This window comes from Equus caballus, chromosome 16 (assembly GCF_041296265.1).
Source record: "Equus caballus isolate H_3958 breed thoroughbred chromosome 16, TB-T2T, whole genome shotgun sequence".
Lineage (NCBI taxonomy): Eukaryota > Metazoa > Chordata > Mammalia > Perissodactyla > Equidae > Equus > Equus caballus.
Genome location: NC_091699.1, coordinates 48,345,125 through 48,368,262, shown reverse-complemented (window position 1 = coordinate 48,368,262; position 23,138 = coordinate 48,345,125). Strand labels below are relative to the sequence as shown.

The 23,138-nt window shown below is 58.8% G+C and overlaps 3 protein-coding genes across 18 annotated transcripts; 2 read left to right on the top strand and 1 right to left on the bottom strand.

Annotated features, from left to right (window-relative positions):
* Positions 1-1,293: 1,293 nt before the first annotated feature.
* On the top strand, positions 1,294-13,059 carry SEMA3B (semaphorin 3B). Of its 14 annotated transcripts, none has more exons than XM_070238855.1 (20): positions 1,313-1,381; positions 2,696-2,927; positions 3,139-3,354; positions 5,542-5,728; positions 6,437-6,594; positions 6,761-6,823; positions 7,228-7,347; positions 7,428-7,521; positions 7,725-7,844; positions 9,014-9,159; positions 9,251-9,362; positions 9,479-9,548; positions 9,627-9,771; positions 10,100-10,319; positions 10,581-10,672; positions 10,749-10,790; positions 11,031-11,188; positions 11,283-11,338; positions 11,430-11,569; positions 12,094-13,059. In XM_070238855.1, exons 4-20 carry the CDS (start codon positions 5,620-5,622, stop codon positions 12,490-12,492), a joined length of 2,244 nt encoding a protein of 747 aa, XP_070094956.1. In that variant the 5' UTR covers positions 1,313-1,381; positions 2,696-2,927; positions 3,139-3,354; positions 5,542-5,619; the 3' UTR covers positions 12,493-13,059. The 14 variants fall into 14 exon arrangements, 11 of the variants coding, with proteins under 11 accessions (XP_001916031.1, XP_070094962.1, XP_070094956.1 ...); XM_070238860.1 differs by having other exon boundaries at positions 1,318-1,381; positions 2,692-2,927; positions 3,193-3,354; XM_070238859.1 differs by having other exon boundaries at positions 1,319-1,381; positions 2,692-2,927.
* A 1,112-nt stretch (positions 13,060-14,171) lies between these two features.
* LSMEM2 (leucine rich single-pass membrane protein 2) lies at positions 14,172-18,191 on the top strand. Of its 2 annotated transcripts, none has more exons than XM_005600636.4 (4): positions 14,172-14,328; positions 16,552-16,662; positions 16,757-16,942; positions 17,156-18,191. In XM_005600636.4, the coding sequence occupies exons 1-4, from the start codon at positions 14,307-14,309 to the stop codon at positions 17,287-17,289; spliced, it is 453 nt and encodes a 150-aa protein (XP_005600693.1). In that variant the 5' UTR covers positions 14,172-14,306; the 3' UTR covers positions 17,290-18,191. The 2 variants fall into 2 exon arrangements, with proteins under 2 accessions (XP_005600693.1, XP_070094977.1); XM_070238876.1 differs by having other exon boundaries at positions 14,198-14,328; positions 16,491-16,662.
* IFRD2 (interferon related developmental regulator 2) lies at positions 17,833-23,034 on the bottom strand. 2 transcript variants are annotated; one of them, XM_005600638.4, is made up of 12 exons: positions 22,660-23,034; positions 20,653-20,772; positions 20,482-20,566; positions 20,250-20,374; positions 20,008-20,165; positions 19,795-19,845; positions 19,532-19,710; positions 19,340-19,445; positions 18,875-19,012; positions 18,658-18,786; positions 18,483-18,578; positions 17,833-18,345 (listed from the first exon to the last, which is right to left on the bottom strand). In XM_005600638.4, the coding sequence occupies exons 1-12, from the start codon at positions 22,715-22,717 to the stop codon at positions 18,265-18,267; spliced, it is 1,326 nt and encodes a 441-aa protein (XP_005600695.2). In that variant the 5' UTR covers positions 22,718-23,034; the 3' UTR covers positions 17,833-18,264. The 2 variants fall into 2 exon arrangements, with proteins under 2 accessions (XP_005600695.2, XP_005600694.2); XM_005600637.4 differs by having other exon boundaries at positions 17,833-18,578; positions 22,660-22,893.
* Positions 23,035-23,138: the final 104 nt, after the last annotated feature.

The window sequence follows — 23,138 nt, the reverse complement described above, 5'->3', positions numbered from 1 at the left end:
GTGGCAAAGGGGAGGGCCTGACAGGTGGAGGGCACAGTCCAAGCAAAATCCTGGCGAAGAAAAAGCTGCCACCTCCCAGAAATGGGGTAGCTGGAGCACTGGCAGAGTCAGCCAGGGCTGAGCTAGGGAGGGGTGGTGTGGATGCCAGGCCAATAGCTTCAGCGAGCTGAGTCAGGGCCTGGGGGGGCAGGGTCCTACAGAGGGGAGGCACTGGGAGGAGGAGTGGCAGAAACACCGCAGGGACAAGGCCTGGGGGTCGGGGGAAGGGGTCTGTCTTCACCCCACAGGGGAGGAGGCCGGGCCTTGTCCTGTCTTGAACAAAACCAAAAGGCTTCCCTGAAATAGAGGCTCTTGGGGAGGAAGTGGGTGGGCTTAGGCACAGGTAGAGGTGGTAGGAAGTAACTTACTGGAGGAGTAAGAAGACTGAGCAGTCCCCAGGGGCTGGGGAGGGAAGGAGGTTCAGGTGGAGGGTAGGGGAGGTCATTGTGTTGCGGACCGAGGCAGTAGGGGCGAGGAAGGAAGGGTGGTAGGGGTGTGGTGGAGGGAAGGGGACAGGAGAGGATCAGAGCCTGAGAAAGGGCCCCATGAAGCTGGGCTGGAAGATGCAGCAGTGAAGATCTTGCTCGATCGAGGCCCTCAGGCCTGGATGCCACAGGATGCATAGTGCTGAGGTGGCAACAAGAGTGCACACCTGTGTACTACCCCCCCAGTGTGCCAGACCTGCCTGGCCCACCATTAACAACTGCAGGACAAGGAAAGAGTGATCTGAGAGGTTCAGTCTCTCCCTAGGGACACACAGCCGGTGGGCAGCAGAGTCGGAATACAACCCCGCCCCTCCCTGGGCTACTAAGGGGGTTGATTCCTGGGGAAGGCTCCCGCCCACCCCCTCGAGAGCATCCAGAGCCCCACAGCCAGCACTCCTGGGAGGCTCTCCTGGAGCCGATTGAGGGAATGTAGCATTTATGTTAATGTATGTTAATGAGTGTAGGGTGCCACCAGAGTCTGCTTTCGCTGCATTCCTGGTACCGCCCTCCCCTTTTCCCCTCCCCCTCCTCCAGGCTAGGGAGAAGGAGGGGAGAGGGAGGCCCCACTCCTAGCCCCCCCTCCCCTCCCCTGCTGGGCAATGAAGAAAACAGGAGTGAGTGAAGAGCTGTGATGTGGCTGGTGGGGGGGGCTCCCCCATCCCAGAGGGGCTGACCTCAGCCAGGGAGGAATGTGCAGGAGGCGGAGGGCAGGGGCGGAGCCGGTGGGGGTAGGGCCACAGCCAGAGGCCCAGGGTTCCTGGTAGCCCCTCCCTCAGCCCCTCCATCTCAGCTCTGACAGGGCCCTCAGAAGGGAAGGGGAACAGGCAAGGAGGGGAGGAGCTGATCTTTCCAAAAAGGTGGGCCAGGGGTCCCCTGGGAGCATGGAGACCAGGTTGGGGGTGGCTGGGGGAAGTGCCCGACAGACTTTCTCTGGGGAGATCCCCATGGGGTGGGTGGTAGATTGTCAGGGAAGTTCGACCTCAGTCAGGCTCTCCAGGGCCCACTTCCCACCACCCCCCTCCCCCTGAGTCCTCAGGGTGGCACGTCCTAGTACCTACGTGGCCAGAATAGGGAAAGGTTGTGACTTTGGAGCCACAGACTTGATGGCTAAAGCAGGTGTGAGTGGGGAGCCAAGGTCTGACCCAGCCCAGGCTGGGCATTAGGAGGGTTGGCTGTAGCCTTCTCAGATGGATGACCTACCCTAGCCACACCACAGAGTCCAGGCAGAGTCCAGTGGTGATGAGGGGTGGGGAGGCAGGTGCTGGAACTTGGCATAACAATCCAGTTATTTCCAGAAGGAAAAACCATGGCCTTGGCAGGCTGTGCTGCTGACAGGCAGCAGCAGGGCAAGAACCCGTGGATACCCTGGCAAAGGGTAGAGGCCCAGGAGCCTGGGGTGGCCCTAGAGCAGAGGCACAGGCAGGAGTAGGGACCCCAGGACCCCAGCTACCTCCCCTGGTTTGTCTCATTCTTTTGAGACCCAGGCCCTGGACGCTTGATTCTAGAATCCTTGGGGACTTCCGTGCCCAGTGTGAACCACAGCCAATGACTCTGCTTCTAGAGTGCTGACTTCATGAGGGAGGCCACTACCCAGGGCCTGGCGTACACTTGGACCTGGGGCTGAGGAGCGGAAAGGAGACCTTGTGGGACAGGGACAACTTGACCTCCCACCCCTGCGGATCTCCCTTCCTGCTTCAGGGAGGGGACACATCTGGAGGAGGGAAGGCAATCAAAGGGCTCAAGCGGGCCAGGGAGAGCCTGGTCCCTCTGGCTAGGGGTTGAGTTCCAGGATGTTGGAAAGACTATGGGGAACTCTGGTCCTATTTTCCAGTATGGACACAGGGCTTTGGGGGAATGAAACAGGCTGGGACCCTGGGTCTGAAGAACTAAAAATAGTGGGGGCAGGTAGGGGGCACAGCGGGGGTGGGTGGGGACCTCAAAGGCACTTGCTGATCTTGGCTGCTTGGGTGGAAAATTGTAAACAGCTGAAGAATTTTGTTTGCTTGCATGGGGCCAGGGGAAGCTGCCCAGGTCCAAGGTGGGAGAGCCTGGGAGGAGGGAGGGGCCACATCCTAGAAGCCCAGGAGCTCAGGCAGGGGTGAATCCCTCTACTCCCCCTCCTGAAGGCCCCTGGTCCTCCCACTGACCCACACCCTTCGCCTGCCAGCCAGCCAGGCCAGTCCAGGAACACCAGGTCCTGAGGCTCAGGAAAGAGGGGCATGGCCCCACCCTGGCTGGGCACAGACACTTCTACTCCAGGGAACTTGGCAGGAGATGGGCAGCACTAGAAGTGCCCATACAGCCTTGCTCACTGACCCCTGAGGAGCCGCTGGTCAGCCTTGAGGAGTTTGCGGGAGAATGCCTTTTGGGGAGATTGGAGTGAAAGCCCACCCTCTAGCCCTGGTATGTTCACCCAGGTGGACCTGAGGGTCCCCCTCCTCCATTGTCGACATTCAGACCCTCCAAAGAAGTTCCCCTAACAGTACCAATAGGGTGTGTCCACCAGACCCAGCTTCAGGCTGAGACCCCAGACCCTTCCCAGCTAATGCTCCGAGGTGTAGGAACTCCCTCCTGTCTGTGAAGCCCCTCAGGTACCTCATGCTTTTCAACTTAGGAAGAAAGACTGGAGTCACAAAGATTGCAAAGAATGCCTCTCACCTCCCATCAGAAACGCGGGACCATCTCTCAGGACAGGCTCTGGATGGGCCGAGCCCCTACAGTGCAGAAGTCAGACTGCCCCGCCTGCCCCTCTCTGGACCTCCTTTCCTGCCCCAGACTAGCTGTCATCATAGCCACTGCCAGGGGGCAGAAGTGCTAAGTGGCCCAAGTGGTGAGGAAGGGCTCGGGCTGGGTCCTGGGGGCCCATTAGACCTCCAGTTGAGAACCCCTCCCATCCCAGCCTGCTCCGGGGAACTGAGGTGTCAGCTGAACCCCTTGTTAACCCCTCCAGCTCCACAGCTGTGGAGGGACAAGTGAGTTCCTGGAGTGCCCTGCCCAGCTGTTCCCTCTGCCTGCTGCATAGTGCTGTCTGCATCTGCGGGTCTCTATTGCTTCTTCCTCCTTTGCTTTGACTGCTCACCCCACTTCCAAGACCGCTGCTTGGGGCATCCTGTTGCTGTGAGGCCCGACAGGGGAGGGGTCTTCCCTACCTGCCCCTCCCTTGTGCCCACTCCACTCTTGCCCGGACACCACCTCCAGCCGGTCAGGCTGCCTGCCCGGTCACCGTCACCCGATCCGCCCGCCCCATAAACTTGACGGCGGGTGGGGCGGTGGCTGGCTTGGTGGGGGCGGGGGCTGCTCCTTAAAGGAGCCGTGAGAGGGTGCCCAGCGGCCCCTAGGCTTCTCCCCTTCTCCAGGGCGAGAAGGGGCTAGGGTGCAGAGGCACTGCTGCTGGAGTTCTTGGTGGAGTGTGGGAAGGCAGCCGAGTGTTTTGTGGCATCGCGGACCTCACTGGCCCAGAAGAGGGAGCGGCAAGTGTCAGCAAAGGGAAGGAGGGAGGTGGGAGTCCTAGCACGGGAGGGCTGGGAGCTGCGGAGCTGGGCAGGGGTATGGGGGTGGTGGTCTGGAACATGCCCCAGCAGCTGTGCCTCTTACTTGATCGCACCCCATGCCAGGGGTCCTGTGCCCAGCACCTGCCCAGCGAGCTCTTGGAAGGACGGTGGGCTTTGCAGCCAGAGCCTGGCCCCATCTAAGAGGTCCAGGGAAGGGCTCTGGCTCTGAGAGGTGAAGGGGCTCAAAGATGGTAAAACCCTGAGAGTGAAGGCAGAAGAGGGAGAGGCTCAGGGAGACTGGAGGCTCAGAGACGGAAGGGTAGCTCACCCGAGATGGGGGTGAAAGGCTGCCTCAGGCCCTTGGCTCTCCCCACTTGAATCCTCTTGGGTCTGAAGTCTGAGTTCACAGAATTTCTATGTGTGACCAGCCCCTTCCACCCTCTGGGGTGGGTAGACAGAGGTCAAGCCCGAATCTGGGCTGCTGGATCCAAGTGGGAGCAGCCCCCAAGTCAGCAGCTGAGGCTTCTGCCCAGCCTGAGGGGCCCAGGCCCTGGGTCTCCTGGGCAGCAGCACTTCTCCCTCTGAGAAATGGGTTTCAGGACTGTCTCAGAGCTGAAGGCAATGACTGATGCTGTGGTTGTATTTGCTCACCTGCATGTCCAGAGAGACATGCATACACTTGCATGTGCACACATTCGCACACATACATGTGCATGACATTCAAATATACATATGTATACACAGTGCACACACAGATGTGTACACACTGCATAGACATGTGTACAGTGCCATGTGTGTTCACAAGCCACATGTCTACATGTGCAACACAACATGCATGCCACATGGTCTCATGTAGACATGTACACATGTGAATACATACATACCAACAGACACACAGGCAATACAGATACACAAAGGGACCCTCAGAAACACATTCACAGAGGCGCCCACACCGTTGCTTCCAGTCCCAGAAGTGCCTCTGTTTGTCTGGGCCTGTGGGTGCACAACTACCTCCAGAGGCCTGACCCCTCCAGTTAGTCCCATTCCCGTGACCGGCTTGTTTTGCTCATGGCACTTGCCGCCCTCTGAAATGACTGTTCCGATCTGAGATCTGAGTCCTTATTGGCACTCTGCTTCCTCCTCCGTAGGGACCTTGTCTGTGTCCCCCAGTGTCCCCAGCCCCAGTCCCAGGCTGGCATGAAGTAGGCACACAGAGTTTGTGAATTAATATCTCTGAGCGTGATACGCGAGGGCGGGTTCCTTGGGAGGGTGACGTGGTGGGGCGGGCGCCTGCCAGTGCGGGGCATGGGGGGGGGGGTGACCCTGAGGGTGTGCCCAGCGTGGGTGTGTCTGTGATTGTGGCCAGGCAGGGCACCCTCCGGAGGGAGGGGAGGGGAGAGCTCGGAAGTGAAATGCGACCCCCCAACCTCTTTCCCCTAGGGGCCGTAATCTGATCCCTGGGGACTCCCCCCCCCCCCCCCCCAAGCCTCCCGCCCTCGCCCTGGCTGCAACTCCTTCTCTTCCAGATCCCGGGGCAGAGTCCAGGGCGGCTCAAGGCTCCTCCGCACACGCCCGCTGAACCCTGAGCACCCTGAGCCGCTGGGATGGGGCGGGCTGAGGCCGCCGCCATGATCCCGAGCCTGGCTCTGCTCTGGGCAGCAGTACTGGGGGGTGCCACCCCCAGCCCCCCACGCCTTCGGCTCTCCTTCCAAGGTAGGTGCACCTGGCAGGCAGAAGGGCCCAGCTCAGGGTGGGCAGAAAAGGGGCCCAGTGTGGGTAGGGGGTACTGTGTTTGCTGTTGCTCCATGTGTGTGCCATGAGACCTGGGTTGGATTGGGGGCACTCTCAGGCCATCTCCAATTAACCCTGTCCTGGCCTCAGCCCACATTCTCCTCATGCTTTCCCAGGAAGACCCCTGTTCCCATGGCAACAGAGCCTGCCTTGATCCCATCCCTTACCCCTAGAGAAGTTGAGGTGTAGGGGCCATTAGAGCCCCCTTCCCACACCCTCTACACAGGAGGGTGGTTACTAGGCAGTGGAATAGCACTGAGCTCAGGCTGGTGGCAGGGTGGCAGAGAACCCTCAGTCTGACTTTGGGGTTAGAGTTCTGGCTTTCCCTACACGCCCAGCCTCCCCTAGAACCCTGGCCTCCCAGTGTGCCCACCTGGAGACACTGCTTGTCTGAGCACGCCTGAGGAACTCAACCTGCTTTCCCCTTGGGGGTGCTGCACTGCCCACCTTGGAAGCTTTGCACCTGGGTGGGCCTGCCTTCATAAGTGTAAACTCAACATGTGTGAAAATTCACATGTGTGTGGGCCAGGTCACATGTACAACCTTGGCCTGTGAGAAAGACAACAGGGAGGACTTGGGGGAAGCCTCCAGCTTAGCTGGCAAATCCTCAGTGGAATCCCCACCCTGCAGAGCTCCAGGCCCGGCATGGTCTCCAGACCTTCAGGCTGGAGAGGACCTGCTGCTATGAAGCTTTGCTGGTGGATGAGGAGCGTGGACGCCTGTTCGTGGGTGCCGAGAACCATGTGGCCTCCCTCAGCCTGGACAACATCAGCAAGCGGGTCAAGAAGGTGCCAGGGACCCCCAGCCTCAGTGCTGCCCAGGGAAAGAGCCCAGGGACCCCACTCCAGACTGCCTGGAGAGACCAAGGGTGATGGGCCCCCTGAGTGGACACCCTCAGCGTGGAGAACATCCTAAGTCCCTGACCTTGTTCCCCCTCCCCCACCCTCCCTATAGCTCGCCTGGCCGGCCCCTGTGGAATGGCGAGAGGAGTGCAACTGGGCGGGGAAGGACATTGGTGTGAGTGTTGGCTGCCCGGAGTGGGAGCGGGGAGGGTCAGCCCCTCACTCTAGACAGGGCAGTGCTAAAACAGAGGCCTCCCTGTTCTGGCTGGGACGGGGGCAGAGGGGTTGAGGTGGCTGAAGTCTGGAGGTAGTGAGTCAGGGTGGGGGCTCATGATTTTTCTTGGGGGGCCTCTGAGTCATAGGGGGCAATGCAGGCATGTGCCTCCCCATGCACTCATTCTGGTGAGAGGTGGGCTGGGCTGGTCACCAAGGGCACCCAGGTCCCTGCAGCCCATGTTGGTACTTGTCTGGGTTGATGTGGAAGAGAAGAGGGGGTGGGGTGCCATTGGTGAACTGGGACCCCTTAAGGCTGCCTCCTTGGGGGAAGCTTCATTGTCCCTGCCCCTGCCTGCACACTAGACTGAGTGCATGAACTTCGTGAAGCTGCTGCATGCGTACAACCGCACCCACCTGCTGGCCTGTGGCACAGGGGCCTTCCACCCAACCTGTGGGTTTGTGGAGGTGGGCCACCGGCTGGAGGTAAGGCCAGGTCTTGGCAGAGACGGGAGTTGGGAGGGTAAGGAAGGGCCTGGCTAGAACAACTCCCCGCTGCCTCCCAGGAGCCCATGCTCCGGCTGGACCATCGAAGGCTTGAGGATGGCAAGGGCAAGAGTCCTTACGACCCCAGGCATCGGGCTGCCTCCGTGCTGGTGGGTGAGTCCAAAGTCTGGGATGCCAACAGAACTTCTGGAACCCCTCAGAGACTCTAGAACCTCTCAAAGTCCCAAGACCCTCCCTAGAGCTTCGGGGACCCTCCCCTTAGCCTCTTTGACTCTCCAAGATCCCCCAGAGCTCCACAGGCTCCCCCTACCCTGAGAGCCTTCAGCTTGGCTAAGCAGCCCTTGCCCTGTCTGCAGGGGAAGAGCTGTACTCAGGGGTGGCTGCAGACCTCATGGGACGGGACTTTACCATCTTCCGCAGCCTGGGTCAGCGTCCGAGTCTCCGAACAGAGCCACACGACTCCCGCTGGCTCAACGGTAAAAGGCTGATGGGGCTGTCCAGAGGGGCCCTCCTCCCCAGCAGGGAAGGAGCTGAGCAAGGCCCATAAAAGAAGTGAGCAATGGACACAGCCAAGTCTCACCAAGTGCCCACCATGCATCAGGCCCCGAGCTAGGCACTAGGGTCACAGGGCAGACAAGGCAGGTATGGCCCATGCCCTCTTTGAGTTCACAGACCTCAGAACAAATACATGATAAGATCAGTTCCAATGGCCAGGAGACCAATGGGAGAAAAGAGAGGAAGGGAAAAGGAGATTAGGTGGTGGTGGGAGGGTTGGGGAAAGGAAGCCACCCTGCTGAGGAGAAGTGTGAGCTAATTCCCAAAGCACAGCAAGACTGAGGGAAGATCATTGAAGGCAGAGAGAATAACTGGTGCAAAGGCCCTGGGGCAAGAACAAGCCAAAGAACAGATTCATGAAGGGAGTAATGATAAGGGGTCTGGATTGTCAGGGGCCAGGGTAGTTTATTCCAAGCGTGATGGGACCCAGCAGAGTATCTAAAGCAGGAGTGAGGGCATCGCTTCCTGATACAGAGGAAGACTTACGAGTGAAGGTATAGGCGATAACCCATCTCCCTCCTTTCTTGGCTCACTGGCCTGGAGAACTGTCAGGAGTGAGGTGAGAGGCCCTGCACTGGCCAGGGTCCCCAGCCTGTGTGCCCAGGTAGCCATGGTCTCTGCTGCCCTCTCATGGCTGCTTCTTGACTCGCAGGCTCTGATCCCTTGGATTCTGTCCCTGCAGAGCACCATCTTTTTTTTTTTTTTTTTTAAGATTTTTACTTTTCCTTTTTCTCCCCAAGGCCCCCTAGTACGTAATTGTATATTTTTAGTTGTGGGTCCTTCCAGTTGTGGCATGTGGGCTGCTGCCTCAGCATGGCCTGACGAGCGGTGCCATGTCTGCGCCCAGGATCCAAACCGGCCAAAGCCTGGGCCACCGAAGCAGAGCGCGCGAACTTAACCACTCGGCCAGAGGGTCAGCCCCAGGAGCACCATCTGAACCTGGTCTGGAGGCTGGATGATCAGATGCTGCCCCGGGGCTTCCACAGGCACAAGAGAAAGGGGAGGTAGCTAGTGGGGAGGCAGCTCAAGGTTCTCGGAGCGGGGTTTGGGGCCAGGACCTCACTGACCCCATGCTTCCTGCTGTGGCCAGAGCCCAAGTTCGTCAAGGTGTTTTGGATCCCGGAGAGTGAAAACCCAGATGATGACAAGATCTACTTCTTCTTCCGTGAGTTGGCAGTGGAGGCCACGCCGGCACTAGGACGCCTGTCTGTTTCCCGTGTTGGCCAGATCTGCAGGGTGAGGAGTCCCTGGGTCACTTCTGGTGACCCCACCCCCTCCCCTTTGCCCATCTGGGCCTCACCCTCATCCCCTCTGATTGACCCCACAGAATGACGTGGGTGGCCAGCGCAGCCTGGTCAACAAGTGGACAACGTTCCTGAAGGCACGGCTGGTGTGCTCAGTGCCTGGTGTTGAGGGTGACACGCACTTCGACCAGCTCCGTGAGTGCCAAGAGTGGAGGATGGGGGTGGGGGGGGCAGTGCAGGGGCACAGATCCTGGAGCCTGGTTGGCTTGCAGGGCTGTGCGCCCTCCCCCAACTAGACCCTGTCTCTGCAGAGGACGTGTTCCTGCTGTCCTCACGGGACCGCTGGACCCCGCTGCTCTATGCTGTCTTCTCCACTTCCAGGTGAGGGGTGGAAGGTAGCAGGGCAGGGCCTGCTGGGCTCCATTGAGCGCCTCACTCTGCTCATGTCTTCGCCTGCAGCGGCATCTTCCAGGGCTCCGCAGTGTGCATGTACAGCATGAATGATGTGCGCCGGGCCTTCCTGGGACCCTTTGCACACAAGGAGGGGCCCATGCACCAGTGGGTGTCCTACCAGGGCCGTGTCCCCTACCCCCGGCCTGGCATGGTGCGTAGCCTGGGGACTCTCACTACAACCCACTTAAAGCCTCAGGGGTAGAGAACTTGGCCTGGATCTTCTTGGTGAATGTGGTTTCTTACTTTAGTTATGGGTGGAAAAGCATCACCTTCCTCAGACAGGGCTCCTCAGGGGAGGGCCACGTTTTCTCCCCTCAGACTCCTAAGGGCGAGGTTGGGTCTCCTCTTTCAGATTCCCAGGGCAGGGCTCTGTCCAATATTCTCCCTGCTCAGTCCAGGTTCCGGGAGGTCTCTTGTGGAGGGCCGCCCACCAGGCCCTCATACCCACATCCCTGTCGTGCCTCCTCCCCACCCCCCAGTGCCCCAGCAAGACCTTTGGCACCTTCAGTTCCACCAAGGACTTTCCTGATGACGTCATCAAGTTTGCCCGGAACCACCCCCTCATGTACAATTCAGTCCTGCCCATGGGGGGACGCCCTCTCTTCCTACAAGTGGGTGCCGGGTATACCTTCACCCAGATCACTGCGGACCGTGTAGCTGCTGCTGACGGACATTATGACGTCCTCTTCATTGGCACAGGTCAGGGTCCTGTCATGACCACCCACAAGATCCACAAGGCTCTTTGGCCTGTTAGTGGAAGCTCCCCCTGTTCAGTCTCATCTCCACATCTTTGCCTGGGCTGTGCCCTCCTCTCCTGGGTGATGGTCTGCTTGTTCCAACGCACATTATTCCCTGACCCCACCATGCTGAGTGTGGAGGCCTAGGCCTCAGAGGTGAAGAGACCCCTGGCCCTGCCTGTCAGGGCATATAAGGAGTCACTCACTCCTTCTCACCCTGCAGACGCTGGCACAGTGCTGAAGGTGATCTCAGTCCCCAAAGGCGGCTGGCCTAACGCCGAGGGGCTGCTCCTGGAGGAGCTACACGTGTTTGAGGTGAGGCCTAGTCCTCGTCCTTTGCGGTACCCCCACCCCACTGAGCCTTGATCCCAGCGCTGCTCCTCCCTCTCAGGACTCAGCGGCTGTCACCAGCATGCAAATCTCCTCCAAGAGGGTAAGTGACCAGAAGGCTTGGGGACAGAATGGACGTAGGGCGTTCCCGGGCACCCCCACCCTCATGCCTCCCTTGGTAGTTCAAAGCCCTGGGGTTTGAGTGATAGGCTCTACCTTCGCTAGAATGTGTGATCTGACACTTCAGTGTTTCCATCTGTCAAGTGGGGGAAGGGATCCCTGATCAATGGGAGGCGGGCATGGGGCCGATCTCGGTCAGCCCGGAGCCCCTCGTGCCCCCTAGCACCAGCTGTACATAGCCTCGCGGAGCGCGGTGGCCCAGATCCCGTTGCACCGCTGTGCTGCCCACGGCCACGCCTGCGCCGAATGCTGCCTGGCGCGTGACCCCTACTGCGCCTGGGACGGGGCTGCGTGCACGCGCTTTCAGCCCAGTGGCAAAAGGTGGGCAGGGTCAGGGGCAGGCGCTGGGAGGGAGTCTTTCGTGGCTCCTGGATAAAAGAAGAAGGGCTCACAGAGGCTCCAACGTTCTCCCCAGGCGGTTCCGGCGGCAAGATGTAAGGAATGGGGATCCCAGCACGCTATGCTCGGGGGGTGAGTGCCCCAGCTGTCCCCACCTCTCAGCCCTCGAAGACGCCCCACCACGACCTGCCTTGCCTGAATCTGACATTCCCCTTGCCCCTAGACTCGTCCCATCCCACACTGCTGGAGCAGAAGGTGTTCGGTGTGGAGGGCGGCAGTGCCTTCCTGGAGTGTGAGCCCCGCTCACTGCAGGCGCGCGTGGAGTGGACCTTCCAGCGCCCAGGGGAGGCGGCCAGCACCCAGGTGAGCCTCCCCCGTCCCCGTCTCTGCCCCAACCAGACCCTTATTCTGCCCCCTACATCCAGGAGAGACCCAGCCCTGACTAATGAGGCCCTTGGCCTGCTCCCCACATCTAGATGAGGTCCAGCTCCGCCCAGTGAGGCTCTGCCCAACCTGACCCCTTTCGTCCGGTTTGGTCCCTTACCTGCACTCCACATCCTGGTGAGGCCCCGTTCTGTCCAACAAGGCTCCTGATCCACCTCCCGCCCCCACCCCCAACACGCATCCGACAGAAACCCTCCTCCTAGCCCCCCTTATTGAGGTCCCTGACCTGCCCCCCACATTTAGGTGAACCCTTACCCCCGTTCGGGTTTCCGCTTGAAGACTCCCTGCCCCCATGCACCCAACCTTCAAATGTGCACCTGTGGGCGCCTCTTCCCCGCTCCCTCTGGGCAGCCCTTGCCCCTTTGCTTCTCGGTTCTGACGCTGGGATGGGGAGCCCTGTGCGGGACCCTGACGCCCCGCCCTCACGCTGCCCCGGCTCGCAGGTGCCTGCAGAGGAGCGTGCCGAGCGCACTACGCGAGGGCTGCTGCTGCGCGGCCTGCGGCGCGGGGACTCAGGCATGTACCTGTGCGCAGCAGTGGAGCAGGGCTTCTCGCAGCCGCTGCGTCGCCTGGCGCTGCACGTGCTGAGTGCTGCGCAGGCCGAAAGGCTGGCCCGGACGGAGGATGCTGCGCCCGTCGCGCCGCTGGGCCCCAAGCTCTGGTACCGGGACTTCCTGCAGCTGGTGGAGCCAGGCGGCGGTGGCGCGAGCTCCCTGCGAATGTGTCGTCCACAGCCCGGGCCGCGCCCGCCGCCTCCCGAGTTGCGGAAGAAGGGCCGCAACCGGCGGACGCATGCCACAGAGACCCGCTCTGAGCGGGGTCCGCGCAGCGCAGCGCACTAGTGACTCGGCCGTCCCCACGCCGGGGACTGGGGAGGTGACGACAGGTGGGAGAGAGGGGGCGGACAGATCCTGGGACACGGACAGTTAGGGGCCGGGCACACTGCCGTCTCCGGCCTACGGAGACACCGACTGACAGGCCCTGGCCGAGGGGCAGCCGCACTGGCTTATTTATTAACAGAAAATAACCCTTGAATGTAGCCCCGGGAGGGGTGGCCCAGGCCGGGCACAGGGTGCAGCTGGTGCCTGGCATGGAGGAGGCAGAGAAGCAAGGCTCCAGAGCCACGACCTGGGCAGGGGAGGTGCCCCCGAGTGCCCACCCTGGGGGAAGGATCTCCTCCTTGGGCAATGAGTAGAAAGCTGTGAACAGGCTGGGCTGGCGGGGGTGGGGCAGGCCGACTGTACTAATGCAATAAACACATTATCAGCTGAAGCTGGAATGGCTCTAGCAGAGAACTGCTGGTCCTACATCTTGCTTTGTGGCTTTGGGCACCTTCCTAGCTGTCTCAGGAACTCAGTGTCTTCTGTCCAAGGATGCTGTGGTGAGGATTAAAGGTGGTTTCCATTTGACTGAGTGGATTCTGTAGGGCCTTTGGGGATACTGACATGTCCAGTATATTCTCAATAATATAGTTTCTGGGCTAAGTGCTATGAAGAAAATAAAATTGGATGATGTGGAAAAGAATGTGAGAAGGCCTCACTGAGGGAGTGACATTTGAGCTAAATGGCAAGGAGCCAGCCATGGGAATATCTGGAGACAGAGCATTCCAGGAGGGACCAGCCAGTGCAAAGACCCTGCAGTAGGAACGAGCTTGCTGTGTTTGAGGAATCATCAAGGAGGCCAGTGTAATATAGTAGAGTGATGGATTTGGGATGTTTTAGGAGGTAGAGCCCACTGTCTTGCTTTGTCCCATTTGGGAAGGAGGGGCACAGGGGTCCAACAGCAGAGGGGCAAAGGGTGGGCCTTAAGCTGGACCACTTCCTTCAAGGGCAAGGGGTGCCATGCACCCTCACACAACTTCTATACACTTGTGAAGGGAGAAGGATCAAGACTGCATTGTGCCAAGTACTTCAGACACATGGTTATATTTCCATTCTCACATGTATTGTGCTGGGGAGGAACCATTTGGTCCTGTTTTACAGTTGAGAAAACAGGTCAGAAATGGAGCAATCTTTTATTCAAGGTTGTAAGCTTAGTATTGTAAATGCCAGCCTTCAATTTGGGTCCACTCATTGACCAGCATGGATGCCTACGTGTATGGGGGGCCTGCCCCCTTTCACGGCTCCCAAAGCCCTCATGGCACTCGGCTCCGGTTGTCCATCACCCCCAATCCCCCAATCCCTGGAGCCAACAGGTCACAGTGGTGGATGCTTGTCCCACATTTGCTTGGAAGAGATGACCCAGCTGAGTGGGGTCTTTAGGAATGGAGATACACAGGGTCCCACGCAAAGCTGCTGTGTGAGGCATTGCTGGAGGTATGCCTGAGGTGGCTTGTCTGGAGGAAGACGAGGCCTGTGTGTATGTGGGGGTGGCAGGGTTCCCTGGGCACACACACTAGTGAAGGTGCACTCTTGCCTAGGTTCCATCACCAGGTAGATAGTCCAGGCTGGCCCATGTGGGTCACTCCTCCCCTTCCCATGGCTGAGAGCTGTCTCCTCTAAATATAGCCCAGTGGGCTGAGCTCAGGCCTATTTTAGGCCCAGGCTAGGAGGTGGCCAGGCCTTCCCTAGGCTCTCAGAAGAGCCACTGCTGCCTCCATCCTGTCCTGCTACTGGACGCTCGCTATCATCAGCCCCCTGACTGCCCACCACCCGCTATGCCTGAGGAGACCAGAGAAGGTAGGAGAGGACTGTAAGGGAGGGCAAGGCCCCGGGCCTGTGACTCTATGGATCATGGAGAAACCTGCCCCCTGTCCCACTGACTTCGCTTCCTTGACTAGATATCAGTCACCATGTCCCAGCTCAAGTATGGGGACCTGCCCCTTGTACATGGAGATAGGGCTTACCATGCCTGGAACCCCTCCTCACCTCAGGCCTTGCCTGTTTCCCCTGCTAGGGATAGCAGGGAGGGACTGGGGGGAGCCACTCAGTTGGGGGAGGGTCAACTATAAGCTGTGCCCAGGTGGGCATGGGTGGGGCAGATGCCTGGCCAATTCTGCTCTCCCTTCAGGGAGGAAGCTGGGATTAGGGGTAGGCAGTGGTTCCAGGAAGCATTTGGCCACATGGCTCAGGGACTGGGAATGGATAGGCTTCTGATCTCCTCCAACTTGGGACTAGGTGGCCCCAACTGGCTAAAAGTTGAGGTCCCTTAGCCTGGCCAGACTGACTGCTAGTTACAACCTTGGTGGCTGCCCAGGTAACTGCCACACCACATGCAAGTAGAAGCTCAGGGGGCCAGAGCAGGGGACCTAGGGAGCTTCAGGTTTGGTGCTGGCTGGGATGCAGGACCAGCTGCTCCAGGGCTCCAGCTTGGCCCAGCTGGTCAACTCCCATCACATTTTCAACATTTTACTCCAGGTAGGAGGAGCCTGGGCCTGGTGCGCGGGGGATGTTTCCCTCCTCATGGGGTCTCAACAATGACATTTACTGTGTATTTTTCCTGGTAACAAACAGAATCTGATTTTCACTTTCAATTTAGAAAGTGTGGGAAAGGGACAACCAAGTGCAAAGAGGGAGTTTAATATGACCCCCAACACCAGCCTGATGAAACGACTGGCAGCATGCTTGTTTTACTTTTGAGCATATCAAGGGCCAGTTTCAAGCAAATCGGGAAGGCTGTGTGACTGCTCTGAAAGTGACAGACCCAGAGAGTCCAATGGTCCTGCCTCAATCAGGTGGCGGCCCCTCTATGCCCCCGACTTTGTTATCTAGCTTCCAGTTGGGTATCTGGAGGGCTTAAAGGGCCAAGATTTTTTTTTAAAAATCAAGTCAAAGAACAACTTGAAGAAAATATAAGTTTTAGAAATCACAAAATAAACACTTTGATGGGTCCGAAAATAAGTAATTAAAATCACAAGAAAAGTATAGAGACCCCAGTGACTAAATGGGCAGAGGCTGCGAATAGGTAATTAGGAGGCCACACACATATTGGTCAGGGACCCCAGGGAAAGAAATCCAACCAAATGGGTCAAGACTTTTTCTCATCTCCCAATTTAGTACATACATGTGTGCACATGTGCCAATTTTTTCTTTTTCATTGGAGATGCCTAATGGTGGTGATGTTGTACTCTTTTGGGGGCTGTGGACAGCCATTCTAGAGGACGATTTGATGACAGCGTTTAAAAAAAAGTCCCTGCTCTTTGATCCAGTAATTCTTCTTCCGGGAATCTGTTCTAAATAACTATTGTGAAATTGGAGAAAACCTTCAGAATCAATTATTCATCTCCTTTTCTAGGGGTTATTAATTGTGGAAGGGAACTGGAACCCAATGCCCAGGCAGCCTCAAAGGGATGCCTGAAGGGAGACCTCAGAGGCTCAGAAACAGTTTGATAACAAAGGCAGGTCTCCTGTTCTGATGTTGAGTGAAAGCAGCAGGGGTCACAGAAGTACATCTGGATCCCCCTGAGTATGTTAAAGAAGCAGAGCCAAGGCCAGGAGGAACCAGCGCTAGCTGGCTAGAATGGGACCACTGCTGTTGGGGACCAGAAGGCACCAGGCACTGTGTCTGGCTTGATGGCTAACTCACAGGGTCTGCAGGGAAGACTGACAGAAGAGGCAGGAATGAATTTCATGCACTGCGGGTTTTGTCCTGCAAGGCTGATAAACTCTTCTCTAGAAGTGAGCAGGCAGAGGAACGCCAGACAGTGCTTGAGGTGCTTGGAAGGAAACAACATGAGCAAGTCAGGTACACCTCCAGCTGCTGAGGATGGAACAGGCCTATGGGGTTCTGGGGTTGTCCTGGCTCCAAATCAAGGGTCATTCCTGAGTTAGTTTTAGGGGATTAGGAGCCAAATGCCCCTCTGTCCTGTCCCCATCTTCTGAGTCCCTGCTGTTGCTGGAAGCCACCTAGGAGAAGGGAGAGGGTGACCCGCTGGCTGAATCAGCTCCATGCTGCCCTTGCAGACACTATGGCACCAACGATGAGCTCCAGGAGCAGGGCACCACTGGCCTCCAATCACGTGCAGGAGGTGTGCCTGCACCGCGTGGAGTCCATCAGCGACCTACATAGTGGAGGTGAGGTGGGGCAGAGGTGCAGGGTGGAAGAACTGGGAGAGGGGAGGAAAGCAGGCACATCCGCCACCCTCCTGATGCCCCGTTTGCCCCACAGGTTCGCTGCGCCCCTACCTAGCTGAGGAGGCACAGCCATGGGATGAGCTGCTGAGCATCTTGCCACCATCGCTGTGTGCCCAGGCCAGCTGCAGCCCTGTGCACTGCCGTGGGGGCTTCCTGCTGCTGCTGGCACTGCTGGTGCTCACCTGCCTGGCGCTTGCTGTCCTGGCTGTCTACCTGAGCGGTAAGGACAGTGCAGGAAGGCAGCAGGAACTGAAGGCAAGGAAGTAGAACTGGAAGGCCTTTCTGCATGGTAGGGGGGAGCAACTGCAGAGGTTGAGGCAGTGAAGGGTCGGGTAGGGGGTCTGAGCACCCTCTGGCACCAGGCTGAGTGGGTGAGGAGTTGTGGGGTGGCATGAGGTCTGATAATCCCCTACTCCTATCTGCCTGTCCACAGTGCTGCAGAGTGAATCCCTACGTATGCTGGCGCACACACTGCATACACAGGAGGAGATGCTACTCAAACTCCGGCTCGCCAGCCTCAGCCAGCTGCGGAGGCTCAACTCCAGTGAGGCCCGGGCACCCAGTTGAGATGCCGCTTGGACCTGGGGCCTGGGGGTGTGTGTAGGGGGGAATAAAGTGGCCATTGGCAGGTTTCTCCTCTCCCACTGCTGATCTACACTACTTCCTTGGTGAGGTTTTTGTACAAGAGCCTGATCTGACCCCATAGCTGCCTGCCCACCTCTCCTGACTTCTTCAGGCCAGGCCTAGCCAAGCCTTCTGGTGCCAAGGCCCTGCTTTGGGTGGCCCAAGGTCAGAGGAAGCAACACCAGCCTCTTTGGCTCCTCCTGTGGCCTGTCAGCACCCTGTGGCCTCCCCCGGATAGCAGGTTCAGAAGTCTAGAAATAGCTGCCCCCACCCAGTCACCCAGTCACTCTGCCAGGCCTCCCAGTGGGGGTCCAGCTTCAGCTGTCAAAAGACAGGCTGGGCTCTGAGTATGGGGAGAAGGCCCACCTGGGGAGAGAATGTCTTGGGAGGGCAGAAGTGAGATAGAGAGGGGGGGACCTAGCTGGACCCAAGTCTGTGGTGGTGGATGGGGAGGGATGGCAGGCAGAAACACCTAGGAGCCAGGGCCACAGAGGGCTGAGCATTCAGTTTAATTATCTCTAATAATCTTTAAAAGTCAGCACATAAATCCATTCCAGGTAGCCTTACCTCCCCACCTGATGAGGTGGCATCTGTCCAGATGCCATTCCACCCCCACCCCAAGGAAGGGGAGCAAGGCCTGAGAAAGGAGAGAAAGGAAGGGATAGGCCTCCTACTGGCTGCCCCACAGCCCTGGGACAGGCACACACCTGGCCTGGCCTGAGACAGGGCAGGAAGAGGCCACAGGGCTGACTGCAGGGGCAAAGGGCCTGGCTTCCAGCCACCCACCCCCATGTCTGTTTTTGGTTTTGTCATTAAAAAAATAAAGCAACAACTCTTGGCGGGGACCAGCTGTTGCACTGTCTTCTGTTAAAAATGCGGGCAAGGGTGCGGACATTCTCCTCTTCAGCTGGTCCTGCCTCACAGGATGTCTGCCCGCTTGTCCCGCAAGCGGCTGCGCACCTTGGTCCGGGCTTTGAAGGCGGCAGCGTTGTATAGGTGCTGGAGTGGGGGCAAAGAGTGATGATCTAGTGAGCTGTGGACGGGGAGGCCCAGGGCTTCTCCTCCAGCCCCTGCAGAGCTCCAGGCCTCTGGGCCGCAGGAATGGAGGGAAGATAAAGGTGCCCAAGGGTGCAAACCTTCTCAAAACGTGAGATCTTGCAGGCCTTCAGGGCAGTGGCATCCAGCACCAGCACAGGGCCCAGGCCAAAGATGTCACGGAGTAGCTCGTTGTTCTGGGGGCAAAGAGGGCAGTGAGCTCGGGCCAGTCTGAAGCAACCAACCTGCGTGCCCCCTCCCTGTCCACCTCCCCACCTGGAGGTGGTGGTGCATGCCTGATCCCAGCACATCCTTGAAGGCGGCATAGATCCGGCGCCGAGCCCAGCTGTCTACATAGAGCACCTCGAGCCCAAATCGGATGGTCTCCTCCTCACACTCGCCGCCCTGCAAGGTATAGGGGTCCACATGTCTGAGCCTGGTGGCTGTGCCTGGGGATGCATTCTGGCTAGGATACATACATTCTCATACGCACCTCAACAAAGTGCAGCACAGCACGGAAAGTAGAGCGCTGACGCCGCCGGTCAGCCTTGGCACGGTACTTGTTGCTGTCGGTGGCCAGAGTGCGCAGGGTACTGCAGAGGGCCCCCATGTCCTCGTAAATAAAGTCCTCCTGCAGCAGGAGTGAGGGAGGGCATGTGAGCAGAAGCCTGAGCTCTGCTGGCTCCCAACATGGGGCTGCCCAAACCTTTCCTTTCACTGAGGAAGTCATTTTCTTCTCTGCCTGGCTCCCTTGAATCCCTTCTTGGCCCCTGCTTGGGCTGGACACCCTTACTTAGGGCCCCCGTCATAGCACCTGGCATCTGAGTTTGTTTTGGGGCTATCCTCTTCCATAATGATCTAAGGCTGCCCTGTCTCCTGTGGTATCCCCTGCACCCAGCCTGGGATGGGCAGGTAGTGTCAGCAGGCACCCTCCCTCTGCCTCCACCCTCCCTCACACCTCAAGGTCCCGGGCAAGCTCAAAGAGCAGTGCGATGGTCTCGCCAGCAGTGATCCGCAGGTTCACACTTTCACTGGACAAGAGCTGGGGCAGACGGGGCAGCTGCCTGGGAAAGGGGCAGGCTGAGCTACATGTGTGGGCTCAGGCCTCTTCACCTTTTCCCTCCCACTCCCAGTGGGAAGTCAGCCCTACCTGTCCAGGATGTGGCTGATATGGGTGCTGGGGCAGATGGTGAGTAGCAATGCCCAGGCCTGCAGGGCAGCACAGAGCAGACCATGCAGGCTGACAGGGAATACAGAGGCTGTGGAGCCACCCACACCACAAGGCCGGCTGAAGACGCCTTCCAGGCAGGTGAGGCAAGAGACCAGGTCCTAGGGGCACAGGGAGGCAGGGGAGTGGCTCAGGGGCAGAGCTAGGCCTAGGTGCTCTACTACCTGTGCCCAAAGGCCACTTACCTGGACATCGGCGGCAGCCACGTAGCAGCCCAAGCCAAGAGCAGAAGCGCACTGTTGGGAAGAAGGCAAAGCCAGGCCATAGTCAGAGGGTGAGCCTGGGTTCCCAGTCATGGGGCTCACCCTCAGAGTAGGGGAGCCCAGAAGCAGGTGGAAGCCATCTCTCTGCTTACGGATTAGGTGAGGGAAGGGTGTCACGGAGCATGGAACACTCACATGGAGCCGGGTGGCAGGGCTGGCTGTACCATCACTGAGCACAGAGAATAGGAGGGGCTGCAGGCTGTGGAACAGCTCCTCGCCCTTGGGTCCAGGGCCCAGCTGCACGCAGAGCAGGCCCAGCACAGCAGCAGCCAGGGCCTGTTCCTCGCCCTTCCCTGTAGGAATGCCTTCCAGTGAGCCCACGCAGCAAAGGTCAGCACCTGGCCAGTTCAGGTCCCCCCTCTGCCCCGAGGCCTAACCTTTCTTGAGGCATTTTTCCAAGGCATCAGTCAGCGTGAGGCGGCGCTCCAGCAAGAAGTCGGGGAGTAGGCGGGATGCCAGGGCCAGGCGCAGGCTCTCAAGAGCACCTTGCCGGGTCTTGGCACTGGGGGATGAAGAAGGGAGGTTCTTGTGGGCCAGCCCTACCTGCGTCATATTTGGCATGGGCTGAGCAGGGACATGGGTGAGGGGTTGGCCAGCAGTGAGGGGTACCTCTTATCTGTGAGGCAGTCCACATACTCCTTCAACTTCTCCTCAAGGTCTTCCTGCTGGCCCTGCTCATCCATGGCATCCCCCCCTGCAAGGCCAGCTGGTCAGCCCTGCTTCTTGCCCTAGCCCACAGAGCCCCCACTGAGTCCCTGCCAAAGTCCCACCCACTCTCACCAAGGCTGTCCTCTGCTGCGGTGCTAAGAAGGCTGGGGCATTCACTGGTGGTGCTGCGGGCCTCACTGGCTGCCTCATCCTCACTGGAACCTGAGTCAGCTTGGGTACTGCTGCAGGCACCTGGGGAGGGTGGAACGGGGCACTTGGCCTGCTTTCATTGATGAGTGATGATGGGGGTACCTCACTCAGCCTTATGACCCCACGAGACAGAATGCTATCCCTCTCAGGGATGAGAAAACCGAGGCTGAGGCAGGAGGCACAGAGGCTGCAGGGGACACTGAACCAGGAAGCAGGAGAAAGAGAATGAGGTCTATCTGCTGGAGAGCAGCAGGCACTAGGCCCAGCCTAGGAAAACCTGGCAGGCTTGGTGAGCAGAGCCTCCATGAGACCGGAGTCTGCTTTAAGGAGGAGACTGCTGGCCAGGTAGAGGTAGAAGGTGCTGCACTGGCCCCACTTAGGCCAGTGGCCCAGCCTGGAGTGGGAGCACATCCAGGAAGATCCTGGGGAACTTCAGTCACCAACCCAGATTATGCCCCAAAATGGCTAGGGCAAGGGTCAGGGACTCATAAGCTCAGACAGATCCAGGATTCAAATCTCAGCTCCATATATTAACAGAAGTGTAACTAGGTCAGGTGTCTAGCATTTAAAGCCTCAGTTTCTCCACCTGCAAATCAGAGATGCAAAAGCACCTCTTTTGGTAGGGCAAGTGAAGACAATGACTAAACAAGTGACTAGTTATGGCTCTTCTGTGAGCTAACAAGCTCACCAGGTCACCCCATTAGCCCTGGGAGCAGAAGCCCAGCTCCTAGTGGATGTGCGGGGGTGCCTGAGGCTTCAAGCATATTGTCTTCTGAGTTGCCCTTGGTCCATCCCAGGCCTTCAGCCCTGGATGGATGGACACACAGGCTCCTCCTGACCCTGGAAAGTGCAGAAAGCAGAGCTACCTCTGACCGCATGAGACCCTGAAAATAGGTATATACAGGGGATTGTTAGGGTCAGCAGATCTGGAATACTCCTGTGTGTGGATTTTGCCCAGGGCCTCGGGCTGACTTTGATGGGTTCTGGTCACCAGGCTGGCCCTACTTCTCAGAAACTATATACTCTGTGTGCTTGCTGGACTTTGTGCTTTGCAGGCCTTTGCTCACCTCCTCTCTCACTACTCTACCTGCCAAAGCAGCCCAGCCTTCCTTCATTCGCTCCACTGTGGCATGGTCCCTCCAGATGCCAGGCCTATGTACCATTTGTTCCCTCCACATGGTACTCTCTTCTTCACTTGCTCAGGACTCTCTGAGAAGCCCCTCCCTTGAGGCTTCCCTGGTTGCTAAGTCTTGGGCTTATACCACTCAGTGAACTTGTTCCCCAGCACTAGTCCTTCTGGAATGTTGCTACTTTCTTAGATGTCCCTCCACCCAAGACCATTAGGGCGGTGGCCAAGTTTAAGCTGTGCCTAGCAGGCATCTCATCCCTGCAAAGTAAACATACATGTTTACTGCACTAGGACACTCTCCTGGTTGAGGCTGATAAGCCTCTCAGGACTGCCTCAGGCTCCAGGACACTCATCCACCCTTTAGGGCCAGGCTCGCCAAGGCCTGAATCTTGCAGCTTCCCCAAAGCCCCCTCTCTCAGTTCTCCCAGACAAGCCAGCGCCCCACCTCCCCGCCCCAGCAACTTCCTAGTCCAGTCCAGGAAACGATCAGGGATTAGCAGGGGTCGGGCTTCCTGCTCCCTCCGGCAGGTTTGTCCACCACAGCAGGCAATTGGGGTGGAGGGGCTATGGGGAAACCGGGGCTGGGAGCGCGGGCTCCAGACGAGCGATCTGCGCGCTCAAGTTGGGCACACACGTGGCCCCTGCCTCCTGGGACACGTGCCGGCCGCGGGGGAATTCGGGGGGCCGGCGCCAGACTGGTCGGGGCAGGAGTCCCCACCCAGGACCCTCGGGGACACCGACAGGGACCCACGCAGGGCTACCGCTCAGCGATCATCAGTTGTCCAGTGCCCCCTACTTACCCCCTCGGCGGCGCTGGCCGCCCTTGCGGGGCGCACCGCCCTTACGGGCGCGGGGCATGCCGGGAATCGGGCGTGGGGGCGCGGGGTCAGAGGCCCGGCAGGCAGGGGCTCCAGACCAGCGAGACGCTGGCGGGTGCACTGAGCTGAAACTTGGGCAGACGACGGGAGCCACACGCCTCGCGCGCCACCATCTTCACGAGGCGCCCCGCCCTGCCAAACGGGTCGAAGCGCCCCACCCTGTTAAACGGGTCGCCGGGAAGGCGAGTTCCCGGCCATTCGGTTCAGACCCTTATCCACGTGGCTGAAACTACTATTCCCAGGGGGCTGTGCGCGTAGATTACCGCGGGCCCCTGGGCGCAGAGCACCTCGGGAATTGTAGTCTACTCCTTGGACCCATGAGCCCACGACGCTCTAGCTGAACTATGCACCCACAATGCCGAGTCCCCTCCAGCACGTGCACACGTGCACAGTCGTTAACT

Bases quoted from the DNA above. Each gene is read 5' to 3' on its own strand.
- SEMA3B (XM_001915996.5), top strand. From the start codon at position 5,620: ATGGGGCGGGCTGAGGCCGCCGCCATGATCCCGAGCCTGGCTCTGCTC. The intron at 7,845-9,013 runs GTAAAAGGCTGA...TGCTGTGGCCAG, and splicing joins CGACTCCCGCTGGCTCAACG to AGCCCAAGTTCGTCAAGGTG. The intron at 9,549-9,626 runs GTGAGGGGTGGA...CTTCGCCTGCAG, and splicing joins GCTGTCTTCTCCACTTCCAG to CGGCATCTTCCAGGGCTCCG.
- LSMEM2 (XM_005600636.4), top strand. From the start codon at position 14,307: ATGCCTGAGGAGACCAGAGAAG. The intron at 14,329-16,551 runs GTAGGAGAGGAC...CTGCCCTTGCAG, and splicing joins GCCTGAGGAGACCAGAGAAG to ACACTATGGCACCAACGATG. The intron at 16,663-16,756 runs GTGAGGTGGGGC...TTTGCCCCACAG, and splicing joins CAGCGACCTACATAGTGGAG to GTTCGCTGCGCCCCTACCTA.
- IFRD2 (XM_005600637.4), bottom strand. From the start codon at position 22,717: ATGCCCCGCGCCCGTAAGGGCGGTGCGCCCCGCAAGGGCGGCCAGCGC. The intron at 19,013-19,339 runs GTGTGAGGGAGG...CTCCTGCTGCAG, and splicing joins AGCTTGCCCGGGACCTTGAG to GAGGACTTTATTTACGAGGA. The intron at 18,579-18,657 runs GTGGGGAGGTGG...CTTTGCCCCCAG, and splicing joins GCATGCACCACCACCTCCAG to AACAACGAGCTACTCCGTGA.